The sequence below is a fragment of the Nanorana parkeri genome, unplaced genomic scaffold, assembly GCF_000935625.1.
Source record: "Nanorana parkeri isolate BGI_ZX_2015 unplaced genomic scaffold, ASM93562v1 scaffold18, whole genome shotgun sequence".
Lineage (NCBI taxonomy): Eukaryota > Metazoa > Chordata > Amphibia > Anura > Dicroglossidae > Nanorana > Nanorana parkeri.
Window position 1 is genome coordinate 303,279 of NW_017306286.1, and position 13,650 is coordinate 316,928.

At 41.2% G+C, this 13,650-nt stretch overlaps 1 protein-coding gene across 1 annotated transcript in view; it reads left to right on the forward strand.

Moving 5' to 3' along the window:
* Positions 1–12,104, forward strand: part of RBM19 (RNA binding motif protein 19) — a 45,834-nt gene extending 33,730 nt beyond the window's left edge. Inside the window, exons 22-25 of the mRNA XM_018560609.1 lie at positions 1,740–1,845; positions 3,769–3,889; positions 10,451–10,536; positions 11,989–12,104. Coding sequence (XP_018416111.1) covers positions 1,740–1,845; positions 3,769–3,889; positions 10,451–10,533 — 310 coding nt within the window. The 3' untranslated portion in view covers positions 10,534–10,536; positions 11,989–12,104. The remainder of the gene's footprint in view (positions 1–1,739; positions 1,846–3,768; positions 3,890–10,450; positions 10,537–11,988) is intronic.
* Positions 12,105–13,650: the final 1,546 nt, after the last annotated feature.

Sequence of the window (13,650 nt, forward strand, 5' to 3'; positions counted from 1 at the left end):
GCTAATTTGGGCTGCACACCACAAAGAACCAGCATTTCTATTCAGCAGGGCTGGACAGATGGCTAGCAGCCTGTACCAAGGCTGTTCATATGTAACTGCACATCACAGTGGTGTCAAGTGATTAGGGACAGATGAGCGGCCCTGGATGCAGACAGTTTGTGTCTAGGGTTAATCATCTGTCCCTAATTGTATGTAACCACTGGCGATTACATGCGGACAGTTGTGACGCCCATCAACCTGTTATTGATTGTACAGGCTGCTGGCTCTGGCCTTTGCATCCCCGCTGGAGAGAAATCCTGATTCTTGATGGTGTTCAACCCAAATCGGCCTTGTGAATAAGGCCTAAAAAGGTGAAGTTGCAAAGATTACTTTGGTGCCTATTTATAAAGTCATATTCTCTGCACACCACAGGACATTTCTGAAGGTATGCCACAACACGCTGCTATTATATGTTCTATTTATAAAATGAAAAGCGCAGTGTGGAGCCTGCACTCCCTAGCAGTATGCTCCTTCATACAGTTGCAGAGAACCCTCGCGAGAGGGCCTGTTCCTGAGTTCTGTGACATGTTCTTTCTCCTTCCAGCAACTTTTTTTAGCCCACTAATTAGATTGAACTTCTCAATATACACACATGAATGATATCAGTGCATAATTGATTTTTTTGTTACATCTCAGTGTTGCTGATCTCCTGCAACCTCTCTACGACTACATCTCGTCTACAAATGCTTGCTCATGGCTAGTTTCCTGTTTGTGACAGCAGCGGGCCATGCCTACATAAAGCAGAGTGGCTTAGTGGTTAGCACTCATCCCTTGCAGGACTGGGGGTGCTCAGGTTCAAATTCCAACCAGGACACTACCTGCATAGAGTTTGCATGTTCTCTGACTTGCCCGGTTTCCTTCCACACTCCAAAGACATGCTGGTAGGTTAGATTGTTCTTGTCTTGCCTACAGTATGTCTGTGTATGCATGTGAAGTTAGGGACCTTAGACTATAAAAACCTCCTAGAGGGCAGGGACTGATGTGAATCAACAGTATGTAAAGCGCTGCATAAAATGTGTACGCTATATAAATGCCTGTAATAAATAGCTGTGTGTTAAAATGCAGCCACTTTTAATCCCCATTGGATGCCTGTTTGATGGGGTGACAATACAAGAGCACAAATTGGAGATAGACAGTAGACGATAAAGACCCTTAGCCTGCAGTCACACCTAGATGTCAGCGTTTTTTGCACACTATTTCGTCTAGCATGTTTTGCTCATTTCTAGATGCGCGTCTAGGCGTTAGATGCACGTCTTCATGTATGCAGATTGAAAAAGCTGGCAGATTGAAAGACATTGCAGTCAACAGACAAAGGCACATTAAAATGTGCACAGAAATGTGCAAAATGCTTGTTTCCTGCATCTCCGAACATTTCCATTGAAGTCTATTGGGCCAAACGCGCTGTAAACTGCCCGAAAGAAGCTCATGTACTTTTTCCAGCGGCAGGCGTTTTACACGCTCGAGTGTGAACAGGGGCCATTGAAATGAATTGGATTTCTTGTGTCGAGACTTTTGTCAAGTAACAAAATGCACGACAAAACTCCTAGGTGTGGATGGGGGCTTAAACAGGAAGTGCCTGAACAAGGACCTTTATGGCAGCCTCATAACGTAGAAGTCAAATGAAAGCTGCATATTTACACATTTTGAAATGTTTGTATTGGAGTTAGGTCATCACATCTGCTGCTGTTTTTTTCATGCAGCACTTTCGGTGAACTGAAGACTGTACGTCTACCAAAGAAGATAGCTGGCACAGGAACACATCGTGGTTTTGGCTTTGTGGACTTTGTAACAAAACAAGATGCTAAGGTGAGAATAAGAGAAGGCATGGCTCTAACACCGATTTACATGGCTGTACAAAGCAATATGCTGAAACTCCCTTCCTGCATATAGCTCCCACTACCATTAAATAATGATGAGGATAATGAGGCTCTTGGGAAACTAACAGTACTCAATTACCATTTGCATGTATGTGCTTTTCTCACACATGTCTTACCTCACCCCCTGCGCCTACCTTTTATACAGCAGTGCCTCTGCTAGTCTTTTCTGCAGCTCTTCTCCATTATCTTATCTTCTGTGCCTCACTTTTTTTTTTTCCCCTACAGACATGGGGATCCTGTTTTCAAACTCCCACCTCCCCCTAAATAGCTGTTTTCACACTGCCTGTTTCCCAATTAACAAGTGATGCATCTGTGTAAATAAACAGGCAGAGGGGGGTGATGTTTAGATGCTGTTTATGTTGAGCAAGACCTTCCAATTACATCCTCATTTGTACTCTTACATTCTCAGTTCTGGTAATATTTGGCTCACACTGCGTCTCGACCCGGCCTCTGTCTTCAAATCTGTTATGTCACAGCCTCTACTACTTCTAACACAAGATACAAGCAAAGGCAACCTGTGACCCATAAAAGAAGGAATGCTCTCCTTAAAATCTGTGGACACCAGTGTCCATAATGATTTAAGTCCTTGACCTATTTGACTTTTGTTATGTTCAGCTTTCTGGTATTTGTAAGAAATTGAAGGCTTTTTTTTTTTTTTAACATGGCAAAAAAATCGCTGGGCACATACATATCCAATATTTTTATAATTGGGTTTCTGAGGATATGATTTTATAAGCCCTATCATTAGAAATTAGCAATTATATAATTATGTTTTAACAAATATACTATTTATACATGGTGGAACACTTTAGGAAACAAGGGGATTTAGTGTAAAATGTATGATACATTCATTTCTGATCCTTCACATTGTTTATATTGCTGCACAGTCACTCCCAGGCTTAACAATCGACATTTAGGCACTGATCTCTGATGTTTTCAACCATCAATCCCTGCATTGTATATTTAGTATAGGAGAACTTGACAAAGTGTGACCTTTTGGTAAGGGCCATACTTTATTTTTATACCAAGACCGTGTGGATACTCCAGTCAATATTCTATGTGCGTCATTCAAGAAATGTTAGTTTATGTTGATGTGTTTCTATTTTATATTATATTGTATCGCAGAAGTGGCTGAGACCTTTTATTATAGGATGCCTTCATAAACCAACAGGAGCAGGACAGTTTGTTTTCCTGGTAATGGCACAAAAGCACTATTACTTTTTTGTTGCCATAATTTGCACAGACCCCTGATGATAGGTGTAAAACGTGTTGGCCATGAGTGCCAATGGATTTATTAGTTAGAGCTAGGGAAAAGAGAGATTTGATGGAGGAATGCAAATAGAGACAAAAGTAGAGTGATTACAATGGTCAATTGAGTTGTAAATAGGAAATGAGGTACCGCCCTCTAAAATGGAATGGGTACTAAAGGAAGAGGAAGAAAGGGTTTAATAACAATAAAAAGATTTTAATAAAGTAAAAGGAATACATTTTATATAACTCTAAGGGGAGGGTGCAGCGGTGGCAATGTACGTCATACTGTGAGAAAAGCGGTACGTTGAGACCCCAGAAATAGAATTAATATATTTGATATATTTAAAGAAAATAACACTGCATGAGAATAACCTGGAGCAGGACAGTGCCAAGCTTTAGGTAGCAATACCTTTTGGAATCTTAAGTTTTAGAAGTCAAGCCAGCATCTATAATTGAAAAAATATTGTACTGCTTTGTTTCCTATTCTTTTTTTTTTTCATGCTTCTTAGCATAGACCTCCTAAAGTCTCTGTTTTAATTTTTTTTGTACTTGTCACGCTACTGACCTTAATATTAATATTATTTTGTGCCCCCCAACACAGAGAGCATTTAATGCACTTTGTCACAGTACACATTTATATGGACGAAGGCTGGTTCTGGAATGGGCAGACACTGAGGAGAGTTTGGAGGCTCTGAGGAGAAAAACTGCAGAACAGTATCATGGTAAGAAGCAAACCTGTAACATACCTGGTAATGTTGTCATGTCAGTTAGCTGCTTTATGTTCTGTAACACCAAGCATACCTAACTAGACTATGCAGTACTTGCATTGTAATGACACACTGTAATGAAATATTAGGATTCAGTTGTTGAATCTTCATTAGACATAACATGATGGCCTGGATTGCACTTACGCTGCCATGCTAGGGTACTGTTACTGTGCTTTTAATTTGCCCATAAATAACAAGCCTGAAGTGCTAAATGCAGACATGTATCCAGCATCACCAGTGCGTCACTTTCTCTTTGGGGCAAGGGCATGTTGGGAGGAGCAGTACAAGTGACTGTGACTACAGCATCAAACTTACACAGACGCTTTAGGCCACATCCATTGAAAGGTGTCAGAGCGAAGCCTGAAGCAAGCCTTTCATGGAGTGCTCATCTGTATCTTAATTGAGCTTTTATGTACTGAGATCCAGGGATTGCATAGGCCTCGTCTGGGATTCTTGGTAAGCACTCCTGTATATGAAACCAGTGCAACTTTTTTTCCTTTTAAGTGTTTATGGCTGCAAAGCTTGCCATTGACAAACATTAGCAGTATGCTTGTACAAAATGTTGACAGAAAAATTAAAGTAGAACTGTACCAATTAGATGCTAAGATGTATTTTTCAACGGGGGCTACCGATCTGTGATATGCCAAACCTGTTTTATGTGCCTGCAGTTTTAAGGTACATACATAATTTTTAACTTTCTTCATGAAGAAGGTGCTGCTCTCAGGTTACATAACCTGAGCTAAAACATCCACAACAGAAGCAAACCCCTGTGTCACATGGGGTAGAAGCAAAGTAGTCTTGACAGTGGGGCAATAATGCTGCAGACCTGTCCTCCAAGGCTGCCGCTTTGTCAGTCCCTCCATACAGGTACAAGCAATGCTGAAAAGATACAAATAACAAGGGTGCCTCCTGAGAGTACCAGTAGTTCCACAGAGATCAGATAAAACTTATGCTCCTCACCTTATTGATTTGGAAGAAATCTCATGTACTGTGTACCACGGCAATCAGGCTGTGTATACAGAGAAATTCATGAATGGATCATCGTTGAACTATCCTTAAGTGTAAGTTGATGTGATGAAGGAAATAACATCCTTCCTAAACCTATAAGTAAATTAAAAGTAAAGATGCCAACATGGAGAGTCTCCCCTGGAGTGACTGGCAGGCCAGTGTCGCTTGACATAATAAGTAGCCATGGGAATACATAGTACACAAATCTTGAGTTTGTAGAAACACCAAAATTGGGAACTCCAAATTCGACTATAAAACGTTTATTTACACACAACACGTTTTGGAGTAAACACCGCTCCCTTTTTAGCACCGAGTGGCACAGACAACTAACTAATACTCCCCACACTAAGTTAAAGTGACATTAGCCCCTTCATGACTGAAGCCTTTTTTTTTACATTTTTTTGCACCCATGTTATATTCCACATTTTAGGCCTGAAACTTACTTAAAAACCCCCAAACATTATATATTTTCTGAAAGCCAAGACACTATAGAATAAAATGTTGGCAGTTGCAAATTTTTATGTTGCACGATATTAGCCCAACTCCTTATCAAACCCCACAATTTATGGAAAAATTTACTTGAGTGCCCCAAAACACAATAAAATACCCATTTTTAAATAAAATATAAAAGATGAGGGTACAACGAGGAAATAAATACCCAACATGCCCAGGTTAAAAATTGTGTGCACCCGTGAAACGGCGACAAACGTCAGTACCCCAAAAAGTCCATAGACGATGCTTTAAAAGCCCCGCAGGTCGTCCGTTTAGAGATACCCAAAAATACTGGCCCTAGAATTATTGCTCTCACTCCGGTGTGCGCGGCGATACCCAACATGTGTAGTGTGTTCGTCGTTTTCATAATTAGGCGCATCCGATGCGTGTGCTCGCGGAGGACTTTACAAAATGTATTTATTATTTTTAGATTTATTTTATTTAATGTTAATTATAAAAACTGTTTGGTTTTTTAAACTTTACTTTAATTGCTATCACATAGGGGGGCTTATAAGCCCCCAATGTGATAGCAGGGAGCCCTACACTGACAGCTATTGCACCGGGAAGTGATGTAATCTGCATCGCTCCCGGTCCCATAGAACAGGGAGGGGGATCGACGAACGGAGGTTTGTCCAACTCCTCCCCAGCTCCCCGCCGATACCGAAGAAGCCGGGCCCGCCCAGGAAGCACGGCGGGGGTGGCCCCTTCACGGGACAGTAGAAGTGATCTGGCGACAGCTGAGTCTCCAGAATTGCTTCTGTTGTAAAGCCGACAGTCGTCTTTACAAGTTTAAACAGAGTCCCGGTGGGAAAAAGCCGCCGAGAGTCTGTTTAAACAGCCCCGATGCTGGCGACGTACACTGTACGTCGTCAGTCGTGAAGGAGTTAAATCAATATCCCCCCTCCCCCACCCCCAGTGCTGCTGTAAGCACTTGCCTTATTTGATGCCTCTTTGCTGCGATCACCTTCCACTCGTTTCCGACAGTCCCTCCAGCACTGGTGCCAGTCTCTGATCCACCGCAGACTCCTCGTGTCCCATGGTGTCTGGTCACCGTGCGTGTTTTTAATCATGGGGCATATATCTACAGCTTGTTAGCAGTAGATATATGCGGAAAAAAGAGGAACTTTAAAATCACCTTTGCACATGATTATTAAACCTATCCTTGAGGACAGTAGAGATGCAATAGCAACTAGTTCATTGTAAGCAATTGGGACCAAGCATGAATATCAGCATTACTATTTGCGACATACTATATTATCATATAAAATATAGAAGTACCAAAGTCTTTGCATAGTACTATGGTTTAACTACGAAACATGGATGTCAACATGATAAATCATGGGTAAAATCATAAAAAAAAGAAATGAAACCAGTATCGAGTGCACCTCAGCCTAAGTACATCAAGCACAGAGCAGGCAGTCACAACAGCGCAGAAGCCGAAGAGGGCAAAGCACCAGATCTTCCTGCCCACCTAAGGTGGTAACCTTCAGGCACACCTGGACAATTGGCTCTGCATGCGCACTGATTCTCCCCTTTGGTAGAGATCATAAGACTTACAGATTGGAATAGCAATTTCTAAAGGGCAGGAAAGCATGAACTGAAAACTGCCATTAGAGAAATATTTTGGTTGGCATTGCTGACCCTTTTACTGAAAATGCTGGTTGCCTGGCTATCATGGTTTTGACCCTCTTCAGAACGATTAGTCCCTGAGTGAGAACAATTATGCTGTTAAGGGCTTCTGGCTTTCTAATGCTGCTTGCTTGTTACAGGTCAGTGACTCAGAACAAACCACTGGCTCAGCATAACAAACAAGCAGTTAGCATTTTCAGTCAGCACTGGCACCCTTATATTTTTCTTTTTACAGGCTAACAGTTTCAGTTAGTACCTCAGACTATAGGTCAACAGAGGGTGAAGAAGATGGTTAGGCTTATTATACAAGAAGCCTAGTGAGGCAGTGTTATTTTTTTCTCTGTACTCTACATTTTCTTAAGTTAGGTCCAGTTGATGTAATGCATAGCGGAGTGATCCAAAGAGGAACATCTTTTCCTTTTACTGCTTTCTCTGTACTCTGATCTTATCTCTCTTTCTTACTCCTGTCACCTGGTGTTTTTTTTTTCTTAATCCGTTTGTTTTGATCATTCGCATTACTTTTGTATCTTTTACCAGGGCTTGGAGCCTTCTATGACAGCCAATGTACCTAAAAATGACTTCTGGATTCTGAACTTTTGAGCCTTTCCTGTTTATGAATTAAATCAGATCTTATATTGCTCATACAAAAAATTGTTGGCTGCTAGGCTGGACAGACCGGCATCTGAAATCTAAGTTAAATTAAATCATCCATACCAAGTTTTTAGAACTGCATATGGAGTCTATTGCCTATAATGTTTCAACATGGGAATTTTGATTATCAAACTGTACATCTTTTTTTTTGACTATACAGTCCTCGCCCAAATACTCTGTATTGGTGCATCCCTAATCTAAACTGTATTTAACTGTGCTAAATAGCGCTTCTCATTGGTCAGTGTGGTCACCTGACCACGCTGACCAATGAGTGCTTGCAATTTGCGAGCGAAATTCAAACTGCATAGGGCTGGACTGCGTTACGGGGTACAGATAGTACACCTGTACTGGAGGAGGGTAAGGACTGTTCGCCGAAAGGTACGTATAGCCGGGGGATTGGTTTGGAAGAGATCGGGCCAGATTTGATCGGATAATTCAATTTTCACATATTATTTGGGAAAGTGAACTTACCCTTTAATGCACATTGTGTGTGTAGAAGAGTTCTGCTGCCTGGCTACCACAATACGGCACACAGAGGAATGGCGGCAGCACTCAACGCACACACTCAATGTCCTATGCATGCGTTTATTTGCATGCAGATGGCGGGGTTGGTTTTACATTTTTTTGTTACTTTATCACTTTTTATTTTTTTATTTTTATATATTTTATTATTTTTTATTACTTTTTATTATTTTTAACTTTTTCCCCCCACTTAATTTTATTCCTATCACATAGAGGGATTAAAAATCCCTCATGTGATAGTTTGGAGGTGACAGGTTCTCCCTATGGAACCTGCCCTCCAACACAGAACAGATGTTCTGTGTGGTTCCTGACAGCTGAGATAGGTGGCGCTGTGATCTTAGCGCCACGGTCTCGGTGATAGCACAGAGCAGACGAAGAACGGACGTTCTTCGTCTGTTCTACGGGCTCTATGGTGTGCTGATGTGCTGTGGTTACGGGTCCCCCAGAGGAGCGGGGGACCCCGAAAGCCATGGCGGCAGGGGCCAGACACGATTGCCCCCGCTCCTTTCATACAAGTGATCTGATCAGATCACTTGTATAAAAACGAGCGGTGGCCCCACGCTGTACATTTAGCTCTGCTTGTCCGGAGCAGGGCTAAACTGCCTGTCCTGGGCGTTGGGCGAATTCCACACCCCTGAGCTGATTGTAAAATGTGTACATATCTGTATATTGTGCCAGGCACCAGTACAAATTTTGACTAAATTTGACACTTTGATCTGATAAATCTTTTTCACCTTATCCTTTGTTCACAAGGGTTATCCCACCAGGTTCTTCAGAAAGTGTATTAAAATATATATCTTAAATCTGATTGGTAAAGACAACCCATGTTAAATAAAAACATGTATTTGTATCAGCTAGTCTGATGTATGTCAGTCAATGTCTGCCTTCAGATCAGTTTCTTACCGAATGTCGGTTCTATTATCACAAGCTTTTGAAATGTCTTCTATTCACATTTGTGAGCATTTTAATAGTCCTTTAATGTAAGCCAATGTTTATTGACCCTTACCATGTATCCAACAAGAGATAATAGTCAAATGAATAGTGCTACCCATGGTTCCTATACAAATACAGTGGAACCTGCAAACACAGTTCTTCTAAATGAATAATGTGCAGAGTGAGATATTAATGAATATTTACAGTCAATAGTGTCCTCCATCCACAATCTTTGATCCCCACACAAAATTCATTTTGTATGTATCAAAAGTTCAGTGAAAGGCACTGAGCATCTCTCCCCCGATTATGTATTTCAATACAGACTTCTATTGCTGCTCTCTGTTTTCATGTCTCTTGTGCAGTGTTTGTGGATGTCCTTGCTATTTTAAATTGCTTATTTTCTCCTGATTTTATATATCCCTCATTTTTACCACATTGCTTCCAATTCACACTTTTGTAGTCTGCATATGGGTGTCTTCATGTCTTATATCAATTTCTGCACAGAGCCCAAAGTACATCAACCCTCACCCCATTAATTTATAGTACATACAACTTCTCTATATGGTTTCCAATTGTCACTCACTCTTTATACTATATTCTTCTATCATCATTAGTGCTCATTTGACGTCCACCAAATTATCAATGAATAAAAATATAATTTTACTTCTCTGGACTTCAGTTATCCTGTTTCTTCCTTTTCTTTAATGATTCTTTTTCATCACTGTATGCCTTTCTTTTTCAATTACTTTTCTCAACTTCCTAATTCTTCCACTCCTTCTCTCCTCCTCTTTTCTGTCCTTCTCTCCCCCTCCTTCGCTTTCACTGTCAGCAACTGTGTCTCCTAGCAGGTTAATTAGTATTGACTAGTTTTCTGCATTCTGTAAACATGTCAGTCAGTGGGGCCTCCCACTCCATTCTCAAAGGAGGGAACTTCCCTGGAGAAGACAGCAGGGCAACAGTGAGAAATAATGCAGGGGATTTGGGGAATACTGGTGTGCCACTCATCCAGGAAGTCACCGTTCAGTGTGCAGGATACTGAAACACCTCTTTTGGCCAAGTTAGCAACGGCATAATATTGTGTTAAGGTGTGAGTAAAATAAACCCGCCAGTACTTTCTGCCATTTTGGAAATGGTTTTTCTTTTAATATTGTTTATTAATTTTTTTCTGTTTAACAATCAGGATTATTAGCATTGCACATGTGACTTCTTGACATTGCACAAGCCAGTTTCCCATAACGCTCATTTGCACCTTTATCCACCTTGCTCCTTTTCTTCACACAGGTCCCCCAAAGAAGAAAAGCAAAGCTGCTGGGCTGATGGATGATTTCATGGAGAGCCTAGAGCCAGATGATCCAGATGCATAATATGTAAGGATTATAGTCCCAGGTTCGACTAAACATTAGAGATGCCTAGGTAGTACTTAGATGATGATAAAAATAATTTCAGCTGGCTGTACACCAGTAGGATTTAGTTTAAAAAAATTAGTTTTCGGAACATTCGTTAGATTTCTTTAATAGTTAATGGGCTCAAATGGATATTGGAATTTTGACCGAAGTGCTGCAAAAACGAAGGCCGGGATGGAAAATTCTTACAGTAAATATGGTTTTCGTTTGACAAACTCCTTTCATTCCGAAATTAAATGCAATTTCGAATGAGAATCGTCAAGTCTTTGACAGTATTATCGAATGTCTTGATGAGATTTTTTTGAAAATTCATACAAAAATCTACCAGTGTATGGCGGCCAGCTTTACTGTTGATATTCCAAAGTACACTCTTCTGCAGATCTAGACTTCATGTAATTTGTCTGAATAAACTGTCATTCTGCATGTACCACCCAAGCATAGTGCATGTGCACTAGACCAACAGATGATTAGGCTATGCATTGAATGCCTGCTTGTAAATTATAGAAACTCGCACACTAATAATTCTTCATAAAAGCACAGGTTTTTTTCTTGTATATGTGTTCAAATCCTTATTGTTTTGCAGTTAAAGTGCTCTGTCTTCATGTGTACACATGCTGACAGGTGGTGTCTGTAGATACTGCAGGTAGCTGGGAAAACCTGGTTCAGCTAGGGCTCTATGCTGGAACAGATGAAGTAGGATGGTGCCCCCCTTATCTTCCCCCTGGACACCATGTGATTGACACTTACAAATGACCCAGCTGAGCGCGCAACGCTGTGACAGAGCCGCTCCTCCCAGACTGCCAGCGTTTTGTCATCTCATTACCAGCCGTCCCCTGATTCCACTCAGCCGAGAGAACCTTTAATACCAGCAATCTCTGTGTAACACTGTGGCCAGATGGGCTCCTCTCCCCCTTCTTTGCAAGTGCAGCCTCCCTCCTCCGGATGCCCAGTCTGTCCAGCATTTGTATTTCCTCTCTCCTTTACTAGTATAAGCACACCACCGCCTCTCAACTCACAACCCTTTTCTAAACATAATCCCAATTTATATTTCACTTGTCACTTCTTTGGTGTCTTGATTTCCCCCTCTCAGTCTCGTGTAGGTGATTCCTCTTCTGATGCCTTGTGGCTGCCTACCTGTCCCTCCCATTGCATGCTGTTTCTAGCTTTTGTTCATGGGAAGAACCCCGTTTTTTAATTTATTTTTTTACCAGTACTTTCTGTGACTATAATATACAGGGCCATTTTCTTGCAGGCTTTTAGAGCAGTCGGCACAGTGTACATAGCAAGCTGTTTGATTTTCAGACATGCCTTTGAACACGCAGCTAAGCACACTTGCTAGCCTCAGGCTTTGCTGCTCCTGAGCTGATTTTGCTTGCCTGTCTGGGTTAACGGTGTTCCCTTTTTTTTCCCACCTAGGTTTTCTAGAGTCTGTCGTCATTCAAATTACACCTGTTGAAGAGGTGACTCTGAGCTCTTGTGACAAGGCTTTTATAGGACGTTGACGGACCTTTAACAAACTGCTGGACTTTTTAAACAAATTCAACAAGACACTTCAGTGGTTGATTTTTATGCAAAGAAAAAAATGATTTCTCAGTGTGGAAAAAACTATGCTCACAACAGTTGGTAATGCACATTACCTGTTTTTATTTTTCTACAGTTTTTCTTTTTTCAACAGCCAACCTGGAAACGCCGTTGTGACAAACATCTCCAGACTGGTCACCCAAAGGCTTAATGGGAATCTCAGGCTTGTTATCCAAAGGAAGCCAATGGATTTCTTGTGCATTATGGCACTTGAGTGATCACAGGGCCTGACAGCTCTTCCTGAAGCTTGGAGGGAAAGAAGCCTATGCCCTATTAATTATATTTAAGCAAAGAAGTGCAGAGCCAGGGATGGCATTTTGTTTAATTAAAAGTCATATTTTACATATTCTATTTTGGTACATATAGTTTTTGCTGGGAATCTGATACGAAAGGGATCTTTATGGGCAGTGGGACGGATCTATAATAATCTGAGGCACCTCAAGAAGAATTCAGTGTTGCAAGAGGTCTGAAAGTTCTAAGGAAAGGTGCTTGGTTACAATACTTATATTTTCTTAAGGGGAGTTCTTTTTTTTTTTTATGAATCCAGAAAGAAAAAAATCAAATGTTTATGAACGATATATATTTTGTTTAAACCGCTGAAGTGTTAAGTAAAACAAGAACAAGTGAGTTACAGTGTATGGGCTACACACTCTTTTGCAGACTGGCAGGGGTTAATCCCGGGGTTGTGGGGCAGTGTGAAGATGTTAACGCAATGTGACATTTGTGAAATTGAGCCCCGGCGTTGCCACGGTGACAGCCGGACCGCCATGCTGCCTGATGAGATGTTAAATGGTTTTGGCCTCCTGTCAGTACGCAGACCATCCCCAGGGTGGGGGTGGCTGCTCAGGGGACCCTTCACTCTATCCATGCTCATCCAAAATTAGGCAAAGGTGATGTCCAGCAGGAGCATAGCACACTCTATTTATCTGTGAGATACCTGCTTTATAAGCAGACCCAAGGTATGTTTGCAGTACGGTGTCTGACCCAAACTGTGCTGTTCCTGTATCAGCAGACAACCATGTCTGACTATATGTTCAGTAACTACTTGACATTGCTTTGATTGTCTGTGAATCCAAACATGCATAGTGCTGTCACTGATCTCCGACAATGATACCTAAATGCAAATCTGCTAAATACATAGAAAAACATTTTTTCAGTCACTATGTTGCACTATTTTAAAGGACTTTTCAGCTTTATCTATAGATATACAGCAGCTGCCATTCGTTACTTTCTTTTAAAGCTGGAGGCTACAGGGCCATTATCCTATATCCTTTTTTTTTATAAAGAGTACTGACCTGGAACATGTTTGTGCATATCAGGTGTCCCAGGTAAGTCATTTGCCTTGGAGTGAGGGAAGGATGAGAGTGATGGCCCTAGAGTTTTCATCTTCTAAAAAGTCTCCAATGGCAGCTCCCATTTTTCTATCTTAATAGATTTCTTTTAAATGTTAATGGTGCTAGTTCCTGCAGGTTTTAGATTCTCACCCCAGGCATGGAT